This window comes from Thermothielavioides terrestris, chromosome 2 (genome assembly GCF_000226115.1).
Source record: "Thermothielavioides terrestris NRRL 8126 chromosome 2, complete sequence".
NCBI classification, from domain to species: Eukaryota; Fungi; Ascomycota; class Sordariomycetes; order Sordariales; family Chaetomiaceae; genus Thermothielavioides; species Thermothielavioides terrestris.
Genome location: NC_016458.1, coordinates 1,525,651 through 1,540,320, shown reverse-complemented (window position 1 = coordinate 1,540,320; position 14,670 = coordinate 1,525,651). Strand labels below are relative to the sequence as shown.

Sequence of the window (14,670 nt, the reverse complement as noted above, 5' to 3'; positions counted from 1 at the left end):
TGGCGTCCCGGCTCGCCCCGCCGTCCCCCGCCGCGGCGGCTCGCGCCTCAAGCTGGAACTCTCCCACGACCCGGCTGACCCCGTGGCACAAGGCGGCATCACCGAGTCCCCGAACGCTGCCGAGTCCTCGAAAGTGTTCACGCCGTCGCGCATCATGCCGCCAACCGACTCGTCCGATATGGGAGACATGAGCCCCCATCTCTCGACCCACCCACAGAGCGTCGAAATTGACGCTCCGCTGCCCATGCCTCGACGCCCTGCCCCCTTTACCGCCAACGTTCCGCGTCGCGAAGTGCCGCCACCAGCGAGCGCCAATGCGGCTAGGAAAGACAGTCGCCCAAAGCCCTTCACCGTCGAACCGCCGGCTGCCGCCCCGCGCTATTCGACACGTCGTGATCCCGCCGCGCGAGCAAGTGGCTCGGTTCCTGCGCCGTCTACGGGATATGCAGACTTCTTTCCTTGGACGGGGAAGCATCCGGAGGATCAGTTTTCCGAGAACGTGATCCGGAATGGTTACTATGATAAGGGCCAGTTTTCCTCCGCCGAGACGCAGTCCGCCAAGGGGATACTGTTTCCGGCGCTCAAGCACAAGACCGGCCTGACCGCACTCTCGTCCGTCTTTACCGCAGTGCTTGGGCAGAGGAGACATAACGGCCAGATCACGGCGCCCTCGACCTTTAAGCTGCCTCCCCGGGTGACTCTCACCGACACCAAGAGGGAGGCTTGGCTGAGAGACCTCGCGAACCCCGCCATTTCGCTGCGACGGCTCAGCCGGACCATCCCGCACGGCATCCGCGGCAAGATACTCCTAGAGCAGTGCCTGAAAAAGCATGTCCCGACCGACCGCGCCGTCTGGCTGATCAAGTGTGTGGGTGCAAACGAGATACGGGCTACCAAACGGAAGGGGGTCAGCTCGCTGGTCTTGGGCGGCGAGACCAGGTGGATAAAAGACTGGACTGTATCGGTTGAGCAGTTCATCGAACACGTTTACTTCTCATTCGACGAAGAAGACTGGAAATCCAAGGTCCACTACGCGTTAGTTCTTGCCCTTTCTGCTCTCTACCCGCATGTCTGCGAAGCTAACGCTCTGCAGGACCCGGCTGGCTGCTCACTTGTACGCCGAGCATTTGCTTGACCGCGAGCACTTCTCCGAGTGGCTCGTCTTCAACCTCGAGAACAGCTCCGAAGCGAGGCTTCCGATGTGGATGCTCATCACCCAGTTGTACTGGAAGGACCTGCTCAAGCTGAGGAAGTATGGCCGGCGCTTGGTTGCAGCGCTTATCAGCCATCACCACCTTGTAACCTGCCCTTCGATGTCTCCACGATGTCGCTAGAGAGGACTAACGCAGCCGCAGATCTCTAATCACCCCGACAAAGACATTTTATCCCCGCTGCTCCAAAGCCTGACGCAAAGTCTTAACACATTAATATTGAGCAGCCCTGAGAACTTCTTGTCCCCGTTAACATGGCCGAAGTACCGAGATGGCTTGAAGGCGTGTCTGCCGGCTGGCGATGAAACTCGCCTCAACGTGTTCGGGGCCATAAATTTACGGAACGAGCAGCTCGCGGCCGCCGCGAACCGATCGCAACCTGCTGCCCGGCATATCCTGGTGCGGATGTTGGATGGCACCCTCCAAACTCCCATGGCCGCCGAACTTCCGTCCCAATGTTGGGGGATCTCCAAGGACAAGGAGGCGTTGGCGAAAGCGTTGCTCGAGTGGTCCACCTCGCTATACCGCCCGGGCCTCGCAAAGATCTACGTCGCCAGCCGCATCTTGCAGCACTGGAACACATTGGGCTTGGACCCCACCCTGGCCGTGTTGGACTTCCTCAGTGCCGGCGCATGCCAGGAAAGAAAGCGCAAATGTGCTCTCTATCACGTTGTCTGTGAGCTTGCGCGGTCGGGCATCTTCTCACTACCCCGATACATCCAGTGGCTCATACCCCTGGGAGGGATTAGGAACCCAGAGGATGTGTTACCGGACGGGCCCGGTCCAACCCGTCTCCTTGCCGAGATTCCGCCGCACGCTCTCTCGGCGTCTCAGCGGAACCTCAGGAGCGGCATGCTTCGTCGTGCCTCGTTCAGCGTGGCAGACGAGGCACAAGACACCGAGTTGGCCATCAGGCACCTGAAGCATACCTTGGGGTTGGCGGTGGATCCAGCCGATCCGATCCTGCAGCGCGTGCCGCTATCCATTGCCAAGCTCTGCAAAAAGATCAAATCCGCCAGCCGAGCGCTCAAGGCCGAGGTTGGTTCCTGGCTATGTTCTAGCTTCGCTGCCCACGCCGACGCGAGGGCCGAAGAAGGGGCTCCTCAAGTCCCGGACATATCGCCCGCCATATTCTACGCAGTTCGATCCGTGCTCGAAGCGGCTGAGGACTTCTCTATGCTGGGAGACATCCTAAAGACGCTGACGAAGCACTCGGGTGTTGAGATCCTGGCGGCCGTTGCCGACACGGTCAGCCGGCATTTCTTCATCTTCTCAGCTCTGGGAGATTCGGTACCCCTGTTCCGCAACCTCCACGAGCGCCTCACAACCGCCGTCCGTGAGGGAGGGATGGCGGTTCGCCCGCTTCTCGCGTCGCTCGTCACGCTTGCGCCGAGAATACCCGGCATGGAAGAGCTTGCTTCGCAGCTGAGGCGGGACCTGGCGCTGAGCGACCGGCAAAACCCCGTGGACGCTTGCTCGCCCGTGTCGGACAACATGGTTTCCCGGCTGCAGGACGACGCCGGCGAGCTACACGAAGAGATTGAGAAGCTGCTCGCCGCGGGATCTAGCCTAGACCGAAACACGATGGAACGGCTGTTCCAAACTATCACGCAGCGGCTGCAAGCGTGCTGGGGCAAGGCGCAGGACAGGCAGCGGGCCTACAGCAGCTTGCTGGGCCGGCTGCGCGTGTTTGATAGCCAACACTTCGACGGGCTCATGGTCAAGTGGCTGCTGTACCTGCGCACGCTCAGCAGCCGTCCGTCCATCCTCCAGATATTCCCGCTGCTCGTCTCGGTTGGGTGCTTGGACTTGGGCGCTATCCTCGCGACGGCCGCGGACTTTCCTACTGGGCAGGGTGCAGGCGGCGCAAGGGCAGCTGCCACGGGCGCCGGGGCGCCACAGGTGGTGCAGCTTACCTATCGGTCGAGGTACATGCAGGAAGTACTTCAGCTGCTCACGGCGCCGCTGCCGCAGAACGACCTCATGACGGTCGACGAGGTTTATCGGTTTGCCATCCTCCAGGACCAGGCCATCCGAGAATGCCCGAAGGAAGTACTGGGTCTCATCCTCCTGGCGTCGGCCGAGTATTCCTACGCAAAGGCACAGAACGACTTCGAGGCCCTCCCTTTGGACTCGCCCTCTGTCGTGGAGAATCTCGTCGAGCTGCTCAAACGCCTCGTGTTGAGGGACGCCACCGGAGTGGCTCGGGCCTTAGGCGCCAGGAGCCAGAATCCGCATGTCAGCGGCTGGATCGACGCCGTCACAACAAAGCTTCTGATACCTGCTGCCGACACCCCGGCACCTGTCACGTTCGACCAGGTCCTGGAGCTGACAAACGAATTCACCCTGCCCTTCTGCCAGGTGAAGCTCGCCCTGAGCCTGAGCTCGGGCGAGCAGAACACGCAGGAAGCCGCCGACCGGCAGCAGTCGCACGTCGAGCTCTTCGCCAACGCCATGGACAAGGCCATCACCGCCGGCAACATCTCGTGGGTCGGCATGCTGAGCTGTCTCAGCCCCGACATCACGCAGCACCTCAAGCTCCGTGCCCAGAACCGCTTCCTCGAGCTACTCCCTTCCCTCCGCAGCATGCCAAACACCGACGCTGCCGCCCTCGCCCAAGACCTGCAGATGGCCGAGAACCTGCTCTCCGTCATCGACGCCGTCGTGCGCGGCAGCGCCGCCCGCCAGACCTCGCTGCCGCCCTCCATCGTCGACAAGCTCGTCGACCTCTGGGAGATCCTCGCTGCGCCGGACGACCGCGACCCCGGCACACCCGACCCCGCCCTCGCCGCCGCCAAGTCGACCGTCCTCACCAGCTGGCTGCCCCTCACCCTCAACCTCATCACCCTCCACGCGCAGGCCCAGGCCCAGGCCCAGGCGCAGACACAGGCCCCGCCCGAAAACTCGTCCAAGCCAGCCGCCGGCAATAGCAGCGACGTGCGCCCCAAGATCCTCGTCGCCTGTGCGGGCATCATGCAGGAGCTCGACGCCCTCGTGCTCGTCTCAGCGCCCACCCCTGCGGCGGCGGGAGCTGCGGCGCCGGCGGATCCTCCCCCTTCTGCTGGTGCTGCTCCTGCTGCTGCTGCGGCAGCGGCGGCGCTCGCCCGCCGCGTGTTTGATCTGTCGTGTCTGCTGGTCGACACCCTGAGCGAGGACGCGCGCGCCATGTGTGTGCGCGCGATGAGAGACGGCGCCGCGGCGGATGCCAGGCTGCGGTATATCTTCAGCATTGGGGCTGCGAGCGGCGAGGGGGGTGGGGATGGCGTCGTCGGTGGTGCTGGTGGTGGGGCGGGGACGCTGTGGCTTTCGCAGCGGGAAAAGGTGTCCTCTTCCTCTGCGAATGTAAATGCGAACGCGAGTGCGTCGGTCGCTGCCGCTGCCGGTGCCGGTGCTGCTGGTGGCGGTTCCGCGCGCTCTGGTACTACTACTACGAACACCGGCGTTCCTACCAACACCACCACTCCTACCACCACCACTCCTACCACCACCACTCCTACTACTACGACTACCACCACGCCCGCAACCAACCCGTCGAACACGCTCTTCAGCGGCCTGCTCGGCACGCCGGCCTCGCTGTGGGGGCTCGACCGCGGGCAGGCGGGCGAGCGGCTCAGCGTGTTCCAGTACCGCCGGTGGGAGACGCTGAGCGAGCCGACGCCCAATGTTGGCGAGAACGATACCGCGCTGAGCTTGAGCCTGTTCGAGGCCCGGCGGGTGCAGTGAAGGTGGGGGGAGGGGGTTGTATAACGTGGAGGATTACCCCGGGGTGGGAGAGGGGGAGGAAAAAAAAACTCCTCCGGCGAGGTTGGCGAGGTTGGGGCTGGCTGTGTCTGCCGGCGAGGTTTGCGCTGCCTGTGTCTGAGCTGGGGGGAGGGTAGGGAGGAGGGAGTTTTGGCGGGGACGGTTTAAAGACAGAAAGAAGCGGAGTCTTTTTTCCTTTGTGGTTGTTTCTAGCACTTTACTTTACTGTTTACTTACTGTTACGACTATGAGTGTCTGCCTGTGCATCGTCTTCTTCTTCATCAGCATCTCATCAGCATGGGAGTGAGGGGAACGGAGAAGCGGAAGGTTCGTTTTGGGGCCGGAAGGAAGGGTAGCGGAGCGGCGGAGGGAAGTGGATGGATACCCCGGTTCTTTAAGTTTGCTTGGGCTCTGTTTCCTCCTCTGCGCATTCCGGGCACGGACTTGGCGGGGTGTGTTTTGGGTTCGTTGTTTGTTCATGGGACGCAGCATCAGCATCGTTGTCGTTTTTGTCATTTGCCGTTACCATCATCGTCGTCGTCATCGTCGTTCATGATACCATCCCATCGGTCTGTTGCAGGGGCAGCAGCAGCAGGAACACCGCTTTCCTTTCTTTCCTTGCCTGTGTCATACGCCGTATCTCGCGCGGTATGGCCCATGCTGGGAAGGGTGCAAGTGGCCAGGATTGGTTGGCCGTCCATTTGCGAATGGCATGCGTGGGCGGAGAGACAGGCAGGGAGGCGTTGGGTGACATATGGGTGTGGTATATGAGGAAGCATTTGCTTGCATGAGATGGCGCGGGTATGCTTGGGGCTGTGGGTGATAATGTGTGTTGCATCTAACTGTGAAAAAGGTGCAGCTCCATGACGGGAAGCTGCTTGCTGTTTTTAAGACTGGTCATTTGCTTGTGTGACACTCGGTAGGTACCGTTCCCATCACTGCGTTCGAACAACAGCCATGCATCTCGACGTCAGGCTCGATTCAGGGGCTGACCCTAACCCTAGGTTGGGCTGCCTTGGGACTAGTCCCATCCTCTCTCTCTGTCGATGCTGCTTACGGAGACCACCCAGGTGACTGACTCCCTACCTTCCACAGTAAGGTACTTAGAGGTGACTACCTGACCCACCTCACCTTTTGTCGCGGAGCGACACACTGGTTTGACACAGCAAAAGCAATCTCCAGACCGTCACTCCGATCTGGTCTGATCATTCGCCCTCAAAGCGAGTGTCTCCAGCCCGGGATACAGTTTAGGCACCAGCGCAAGTCTCCGACGCTTCGGGCAACCGCGACTGACCGACATGGAAGGCACTCTCTGCAGTCTTTGCGCGGGCCTGGACGTTTACGGCGCAGTCGAGTGCCTCCTGTCTCGGGAAGGCGCCTACTCTGATGACTCCGTTTGCCTCGAATCACCATGGCACGGCACACTGGCCGCCGTCGACGCTTCGTCGGCCTCGTGCGGGCTTTGCAGCATTGTCATGAAGGGCTGGCAGGCTAGCCGTGAAGTGGTGGTCGAACAGGCGACTCGGGATGCCATGTTCGACCCCCTCGACCCGCCGCAAGGTTTGGACGCCCCAGTCCGTCAAATCACCGAGTACCGAAACTCCCCAGTCTCCCTGGAGATCGTCAGACGAGCGAGGAGAGTGGACGATGGCAGAAGAAATCAATCCAGTCTGTTCCTGCGCGCGCAATGTTGTGGCCCGGCAACAAGGACATCCTTTGATGTGCTCGATCCAGTCACGGTAGAGTTGCGCATCATGCGGGAGAAACCTGACGCCGTCGCTGAGGACCCGGCATCAGGCTCGGCCAACAGGGTGTCGACCGCCCAAATTGATCTTAACACAGATCTCCTAGTCCCGGAAGACCCGTTGTCACAAACCAGCCTGGACACCGTCTGCGGCTGGCTCAAGACGTGCGTGAACCACCACGGGACAGCCTGCATTCCTTCCGCCGCGCCCAAGGGATGGTTGCCAACTCGCTTGCTTGAGATCGGGCCTGGCGGCCACAGCATCTTCCTACGGGAGACGCAGGCAATGAAATTGGCTGCTGATGTTCGGTATGTCGCTCTCAGCCACTGCTGGGGCCAGGGTAGGACACCTTTCACAACCACCCGACAGACCATGCCCTCGCGGATGGCGGGAATTGATGTAGGCGTCCTGCCCCAGACCTTCCAGGACTCGGTTGGCCTGACGAATAGCCTGGGTCTCCAGTACCTGTGGATCGACAGCCTGTGTATCATTCAAGACGACGCGGGAGACTGGGCCAAGGAGGCGGCTCAAATGGCCAACGTTTATCGCTACGCCCATCTTGTGCTCAACGCCGCAAATAGTGACGCAGATGCCGCTGGCTTCCTTTCGCCAAGGCACGCCCAAGACACGGTACGGTTGCCCCCGGCGACCCCAGGGCGACGACACCTCTGCCTCCAGTTGTGCCCACCAGAGAGCCGCCGGTGGATTGATCCGGCTGGACCCGACAACCTGAACTGGGAGCCGATCAGTCGGAGAGCGTGGTGTCTGCAGGAGCGCTGTCTGCCAATGCGCTCCCTGCAGTACGGATCGCATCAAGCCTTCTGGGAGTGCGAGATGATGCGAGCCAGCGAGGACGGTGATGCCATCACACAAGAAAAGGGTCACTTGAAGCGCCTCTGCGAGACAGCCAATATCGCTGACTCCGTCTTTGCTCGTCCGGACCGGGACCCGTCGAGTGAGCGAGAACAGAAGGTCAACTGGGGCGACTGGCACAGGATGGTAGAAGACTACACGGCGCGCCACATCACCGCGCACACAGACCGGCTCCCCGCGCTGTCTGGTCTTGCACAGGCCGTAGTCCGTGAATCCGGCGGCGAATACCTCGCCGGCTTGTGGAAAAGCGGTCTCATCGAAGGTCTCCTCTGGCACAAAGCCCAGCCCGGCCGCGACATCACCCCGACACCCGAATACGTGGCCCCGTCCTGGTCCTGGGCGTCAGTTATCGGCCCGCTGCAGTTCCCCATCTACACGTGGTACACGCAGCGGGCATTCTGGAAGGCCAAGATGGCTGACTTTGAGCCGCTGGCAGAGTATGTGCGCCACTCGACGGTGAACAGGGACGCAGACCCCTACGGCAGGCTTGCAGAAGGCTACCTAGTGCTGAAAGCGCCTCTGCTGCCCGTCTTGTCGGTCCGGCGGCGCCAGGGCCAGGCGCCCGCTCTACGCTCGCTGTTTGGACAGGCACCGGCCCGTTCCGAGGTGGCTGATGCTGTGGTTAAGTTGGCGACGCCTTCCGGGAATGTTTGGGTCGAGGGCGGGTTCGACGACACCCGCAGAGGGGCTGACCATCCTGAAAACCTGGTGGTCGTTTTTCTCGCCCGCCTACCGCACGTCCTTGATGATGGCTTCGTGGAGCACCGGTTCGGGCTCATTCTGAGGCCAGTGCGCGGGGAGGCGGCGCTGTACAGGCGGGTCGGGTTCGTCGACGGCGTCCTCTTGAGCAAATCCTTCTTCGACGCGGTAAGGGGGCGCGGCGAGTACTCGATTATCGGCTATCGCCGCCCTTTTGCGCGCGGTGACCTCGACGAGGACAAGCGGGATAACGACCTTGCGGCAGACCCTCTCATGCTGGACAAGACGGATGTTAGGATATGCTGATGGTGCCGAGTCGGAATCGTATATAGGGGCTGGGCAGCGTTTCCTATCACAGCGGTCGACTTCAGGGAAGGTTGCGATGCAACTTTGAGCGACCATCAAGCCTCATTACTGGACCACAAATGGGGAGCAGCGGCTGGGCATTCGGCTCTCCCTTCGAGCATCAGCAACCCTTGGGATCTCACAAGGGAGACGGGGACGAATGCGCACGAGCTGGAAAGTTGAATGCCTGCGGTTTATGCTTGCTAAGTGATCATAGTGGACAGCAAGGCTGTCCGGTCCTCCTCCAGCCATTCAAACTGAGAGCTTCCCGTAAGCTCGGTTACGTGGGCAGCTTTTCGTCTTCTTCATGACTATTTATGAGCCGCCGCCATCGACTCAACGGAAGACGTCGAGTTACGGTTTGCTTCGCTGCGATTGGCACCCCTGTCGCCGTGTCGACATATCCCGGGATGCCTTGCCTGGGCCGTTCCACACTTCTCGCTTGGAGCGATGGACGGGCAAGTTCTACCTGCTGCCAATCTGTGGTTCTTGATATGAGTGGTAAGTCACAGGGAGACACGGGGTAGTTCCTGTCGCTCCAGCAACCAACCCTACCGGGAAATAGTTACCCCTTTTCACCTCTCAAGGCAACTCGTCCGCTAATTGTGTAGTATAATCTCCAAGCTCGAAGGGGCATGTTCCTGGGGCAAGATTGCCAAGCCGGGGAACTCAACGTCTCGTGAAGCGCTGCTCTCACATCTCTCACCGGCCAGCTCGGCCAGCCGTACCTTAGTAGGCCGACCCTGCCGACCCAACAGAACAGACCGGTGAACGCCACCCTATGTCATCTAGAAACACGCCGTGTATCCTTCCACCACTCTCCCCTGCCTTGGCTTCCGCCTGTCTGGGAGGTCACTGGGGCTGGGATGAAGGAAACGCAACGCAGAATCGCCCGCGTTGCCTCCCACCAGGGATCAACCCTAAGAAAGTCGGCAGACTCAGAAGTCAACCATCGAAGATTGTCACGATGGATGGGGCCGGAGGAAACGGCGTTTGCCACGTCGACGCCTCCTAACGCTTTGGCTGAGTTGGCATTCACTGAGTGCCTTATACAATCGCGCATCACCAACAAGGGGACAAACTGCACGGGGCAGCGGAGAACACTGTCTATGGATTTACAGGTGTGATATAGATATAGTCCAGCCCCCGTGGCCCAAGAAGGGCAGCGTCTCGGACAAGCCTGTGATTTGCCTCCCAAAACCACGTACACCAGAGCCTCGCAAGCTATTTCAGGATGGGCAAAAACAACTTCAAAACAATGGAAGAAGCGACGAATAAGCTTCCACCTATGACCGCTGCGTGGAACCCGCCTTGCGCGCGTGGCCACACCGCGAGTGGGTGGCCTCCGACGACACACACCTTGAAGCGTAGGTAGGGAGCACAAGATCTCGACTAAACCATATATATCTTGCAATGTAGCCTCGATCTAAAACCGCCCGTTAAATCAAATCAATCAATCAATCAGCAGGCGCGCCGCCATCGCCAGCCAGCCAACGGCTTCAAAACGACCAACTGACCATACACCCGCCGCTACGCCCATGGACAGACACCCCGAACCTCCCGCCCGACGCCAGCAGCCATGTCGATGAAATCTGCAACGATCAAAGTAAAAGCAAACGGGCAAGCAAAACAAAAAGTCAACCCAGCCAAGAAGTCAAGCAAAGAAATCAACCCCACAGAGGCTCATCGTTCCTCTCCACGGCCCGCCACCTAGACCGGATCGAATCCCACGGCGCCTAGCCGTCAAACTCGATCCCGACCACCTTCCCCGTGCCCATCTCTGCTGCCCGGCCACGGCCCCCTCCGCTCACACCCACACTACTCGATCCCCCCTCTCCCAGCCCTCCTCCTACCACCCCGCCCTCAATGGCAGGCACATCCCCCACGGGCGCAGCATCGCTCGCCTCGGCATCGGCACCAGTCAACAGATCGCGATCCGAGCTGCGCACGCTGCGCCGCTCCGCATCCCCGCCGTACGCATACGCATACCTGCCAGCGGCACCGGCGGCGGCGGCGGCGGCAGCGCCCTTGCCATTCCCTCCTGCGCTACCGGCACCGGGAGGAGCACCAAGCTCCTCATCGTCCTCGTCATCCTCGTCATCCCTAGCTCCGCTCCCGCGCTGCTGCTGCGACTGCTGTCCCGGGAGGGCGTTGCGCTCGAGCTCGCGCTGGGCCTCCTCCATGCGGCGGCGCACCTCGGCGGCAACGCGCATGCCATCCGTGACGATGTTGTCGAGCACGCCGCGCAGGCCGCGGCCGGCTCCTCCTGCTCCTGCTACCGCTGCTCCTGCTGCTCCAAACGCAGCGGGGCCCTGTCCAGCGGCAGCGGCGGCGGGGTTGGCCGCGCGGCCGGCGCCGAAGCCGAGGCTGGAGAAGGTCGTGAGTGGGGAAGCGGCGGTGCTGGTGGTGGCGGAGGTGGGGCCGGCGATGCCGTCGATCAGGTGGAAGGAGGCCGGGAAGGCGGACTCGAAGAACTGCTCGAGCAGCTCGTCGGCGAGGACGACCATGCGGAAGGTGGGCAGGGTGATGTGCAGCGGGTTGGACGGGTCGAGGGCGATGTTGGCTTTTTCGGACTGCGCCTTGGAGACGCGCCGGCGGGCGGCGATGTCGTCGCCCGGGGAGAGTTGCGTCGTTGGCGAGTTGAGCTGGATCGTGGGCGGTGGCGGCTGGTTGCTGGCGGGTCGCTGCGCGGCTGCTTTGGGACTGGAGGTCGGCGAGTCCATGGCTAATAGGTCGTCCTCATCGTCGTCATCGCCGATGGCGAAGGCGTCCGGGTTTGCTAGCTGCTCGCTCTCTGGCTCCTCTTTCAGGTCGGTCGAGGCGAGCTTGTCTCCCAGCTCCTGCACCGCGCTGTCCTGGTTGCTTGGGTGGTCCGGATCGGCGTACTCAAAGCATCTTCTTATGAAAGCGCTGACGCTGCCGAGGAACCGCTCGCTTACCGGCTGGCCGAGGACGTCGCCCTGGTCATTGTTTGCGCCCTCTCCGCTCAGCGTCAAGGTCGAGTTGGACGGGCTCAGCGTGCCCTCCAAACCGCGGCGCGACAGAAACAGCAGGGCTTCGGACATGCGCAAGATGCCCTCCCGATCAACTTTGCCGTCCCCGTCGTCGTCGTACAGCTCAAAGAAGTAGTTGATGGTGCCCATGATGTCGCGCTTGCCCTTGATGCGCGCGAGCCCGGAGACGACCTTCTGGAGCGTGAGCGCCGAGGACGAGTCGGTATCCCATTTCTGGAACAGCCGCCGGAGGAACTCGTGGTCGGCAGGCTCGGAACCGGCCCCCCACGGGGACAACAATGAGTCGGACCGCCTGAAGCTGCCGTAGAAGCCCTTCTCCTTTTCCGTGACCGCATCGCGCCTCGGCGTCGAGGGAGCATCTGAGATGGCCCATTTGCAGATGCCGGCGAGGAATTCGCGGAAGGCATCGTAGTCCATCAAACTGGTGCTCGGCCCAAGGCCGACGCGGCCCTTCTCGATCCCGTGACCGCCCTCGCTGGCCGCCTCGGCGATCCGCGACCGGCTGCTCTTGGCCCGCCGCGCCAGCTCCTGCTTGATGATGCGGTCGCGTTGCTGTCTCTCGTACAGGACGCCGTAGAAGCGGTCGTACAGGGCGCCCAGCTCATCGTTGCTGAGCAGTTTGCTATCCGGGCCCAGGTTCCTGATGGCGGTGCGCTTTGCGAAGCTCTCGATGTTGTTGAGCACGGCATCCTTGTTCTTCAACCGGAGCTCGGTGATGCTGCTATGCGTAATGCCCGAGAATTCCTTGAAGGCGACCACCATGAGCTCCTGGAATTTGGTCACGGCCCTCAGCTTCGGGTTCTCTGACTTGGGGTGGGCCGACTCGTCCAGGCTGGCAAAGTACGACTTGAGAACCGAGATGAAGGCGCCGTCGTCGGCTGCGTCCAGCAGCTCTTCCCCGTTTATCCTCAGAATGGCCAGCCCCACTTGGAACAGGACTTTGGGGCCCTCGACGAAGAAGACGTCCAGGACCCTGAAGGCAAACACCAGGGGCATCGAGTTGATGTAGAGGGACAGGAACCAAGGCAGCGAAACGACGGACAGCTGCACGTCGCTCTTGACGAGATGCTCCCATAGAATGGGCATCGTCTTCTCCACCAGAGATTCAAACACCTTCTGATCGAGGAGCGTGCCGTACATGGTGGTCGAGTAGTACCCGGGGACGAACCTGTCACACAGGGCAGAGAGCAAGAAGAAGGCCTGGGCCTCGGACATGTAGATGAGGAGGGCGGCCACGACGATGTTCATGGCCTGGCAGTAGCCCACGTCGGCGTTCACCCAGCTGTAGGCGGTCAGAACGCGGCGCAGGCGGCCGATGCCCTCGTCGCTCTGAAAGCCGGGGTACTCGGGCAGGCTGCGGTTGAGGTCCTTCTCGATCTCGTCGATGGCTAGCGATTCCTTTCCGGAGAACTTGGACAAGGTGTCGGCGTACAGGGTCGGGTTCTCCAGCCGCAGGTAGAGGGAGCCCGACGTGAGCTCCCAGATCTCGCCCCTTAGCCTGTTTGGCAAGCCGACTCTGATCAGCTTGTGGAAGGTAGGCTGGCGGAGGAGCGTCATATTCCGGCCGTTGTCCCTTAGATACTCGGCCCACAACCTCATCTTGGCGCGGTCGCGCAGCTTCTTGGGATCGCCGGGGTACTTGAAGAGCATGCCCAGACCGGCATCGGGCGGAATCGCGTTCTTCTTGTCCTCGGGTCGGAGGAGGTACTCGGAGTAGCACTCGGCCGTGACCTGCTTCATCTTCCCGACATTTCCGACATTCGCCCGCAGGCCCTTCTTCAGGCCGTCGCAGAAACGCTCGCAGGCTTGCCGACTGCCAGCCAGCTGGATGGTTATTCGCTGCTCCCGCAGGTCCTTCCTGTCTTTCTCCTTCGCCGCATCCTGGCTGATGCCGTTCCAGGTGGATATGGAGAGAGCGAACTGCAGACGCAGATAGATGTGTCAGCCAACGCTCGGCTCCACTGCCTCCCTCCTGTCCTCCCTCCCTCTCTCCCACGTACCTGGAAGTTCTGGCTGTGTAGCCGCTCGACGCGGCGGATGGAGCAGAGCGGGAAGGTGAAGCCATTGCCGCTGGGCCCGCTGCCGTGGGTCTGGCCGGTGAAGATGGACGAGGTGGAGGTGCTTGCCGACTGCAGGAAGCTGGACGGGGTGGTGGAGAAGCAGAGGAAGGCTTCGGAGAGGTGCAGCTTGCCGGCATACTGGTAGCCGCGGTCGCGGTCTCGGTCGCCCTGGGTCGCATTGGCGGGCGGGATGGTCAGCTCGGCGGTGATCTCGTAGAGCGGGTGCTGGGAGGACGGCAGGCGGAACTGGCTCTGGAAGAGCGAGGCCTTGGACGGATTCCTGTCGGAGTCGGAGAGGTTCAGGCCCTGGGAAGGGTCCAACAGCTGCTGCGCCTTCTGCACGAAGCTCGAGAAGGCTTGCATTCTGGGCTCGAGAGGCAGAGAGGCCCGTCTCCCGTCTGCCGTCTCGGGCGGCGCTGCTGCCCTGGAGGGTCAAACTGCCGTCAGGCGGTGTCTATTGCACGGTGAACGGAGGGAATTGTTGAGTCGAGAGGTGCGGCGTGCTGGGCATCGCCTTTTGGCTACAGCAACGGCAACGGCAACGCAACGACGACAAGAGCGCGGGCGGCTGCTTCGGAAACTGGCGCGGGGTTGCCGTTGACTACTGTCACGCTACGTGAGGTATGGGGGGAATTGTGGCCCCAGTCGGTTGTATATCGTGCAGCACTTCCGTACTTCAGATGGCGTTGTGCCGAGGATCGTCGCACTTGACTCTGCGGCTGACAGCTGCGAGCCCATGCCGAACTGGATGGGGCCCTGGATGTTGAACAGTACGGAGCAGTTAACGTTCGTTAGTGTCGTGCTCACGAGGCAGCAGCGCAGCGGCAGCCGCTTGTGGAGTCCCCGCCCTCCGCCCTGCGCGAGACCCCTGCAAGCCGCACAGGGCAGCTCACCCAGCAGGGAGGCGTGCCAAACGCAGCTGTGGGCCACTGAGCGCAGCAGGCAAGTGCAACTGCCCCGCTCCCGCCGTGAGCTTTCGCTT

General features: G+C 61.7%; 4 protein-coding genes across 4 annotated transcripts; 3 read left to right on the top strand and 1 right to left on the bottom strand.

Moving 5' to 3' along the window:
* Positions 1-858: 858 nt before the first annotated feature.
* On the top strand, positions 859-5,092 carry THITE_2112055 (uncharacterized protein). Its single transcript, XM_003651531.1, has 2 exons — positions 859-1,298; positions 1,356-5,092. Exons 1-2 carry the CDS (start codon positions 1,068-1,070, stop codon positions 4,932-4,934), a joined length of 3,810 nt encoding a protein of 1,269 aa, XP_003651579.1. The 5' UTR covers positions 859-1,067; the 3' UTR covers positions 4,935-5,092.
* Positions 5,093-6,250: 1,158 nt separating this feature from the next.
* Positions 6,251-8,575, top strand: THITE_35556 (uncharacterized protein; the record flags this gene model as incomplete). Its single annotated transcript, XM_003651530.1, has 1 exon — positions 6,251-8,575. One exon carries the CDS (start codon positions 6,251-6,253, stop codon positions 8,573-8,575), a length of 2,325 nt encoding a protein of 774 aa, XP_003651578.1.
* An 816-nt stretch (positions 8,576-9,391) lies between these two features.
* Positions 9,392-9,898, top strand: THITE_2112052 (uncharacterized protein). The gene has a single exon (XM_003651529.1). The coding sequence runs from the start codon at positions 9,396-9,398 to the stop codon at positions 9,627-9,629; it is 234 nt and encodes a 77-aa protein (XP_003651577.1). The 5' UTR covers positions 9,392-9,395; the 3' UTR covers positions 9,630-9,898.
* A 1-nt stretch (position 9,899) lies between these two features.
* THITE_2112051 (uncharacterized protein) lies at positions 9,900-14,130 on the bottom strand. The gene is made up of 2 exons (XM_003651528.1): positions 13,629-14,130; positions 9,900-13,548 (listed from the first exon to the last, which is right to left on the bottom strand). The coding sequence occupies exons 1-2, from the start codon at positions 14,049-14,051 to the stop codon at positions 10,351-10,353; spliced, it is 3,621 nt and encodes a 1,206-aa protein (XP_003651576.1). The 5' UTR covers positions 14,052-14,130; the 3' UTR covers positions 9,900-10,350.
* Positions 14,131-14,670: the final 540 nt, after the last annotated feature.

What these genes read in the sequence shown, in the direction of transcription:
- THITE_2112052 (XM_003651529.1), top strand. Translation starts at nt 9,396, where the DNA reads ATGTCATCTAGAAACACGCCGTGTATCCTTCCACCACTCTCCCCTGCC.
- THITE_2112055 (XM_003651531.1), top strand. Translation starts at nt 1,068, where the DNA reads ATGTCTGCGAAGCTAACGCTCTGCAGGACCCGGCTGGCTGCTCACTTG. An exon ending in TTATCAGCCATCACCACCTT is followed by an intron (nt 1,299 to 1,355) that starts GTAACCTGCCCT and finishes ACGCAGCCGCAG; the next exon opens with ATCTCTAATCACCCCGACAA.
- THITE_2112051 (XM_003651528.1), bottom strand. Translation starts at nt 14,051, where the DNA reads ATGCAAGCCTTCTCGAGCTTCGTGCAGAAGGCGCAGCAGCTGTTGGAC. An exon ending in TACACAGCCAGAACTTCCAG is followed by an intron (nt 13,549 to 13,628) that starts GTACGTGGGAGA and finishes CTGCGTCTGCAG; the next exon opens with TTCGCTCTCTCCATATCCAC.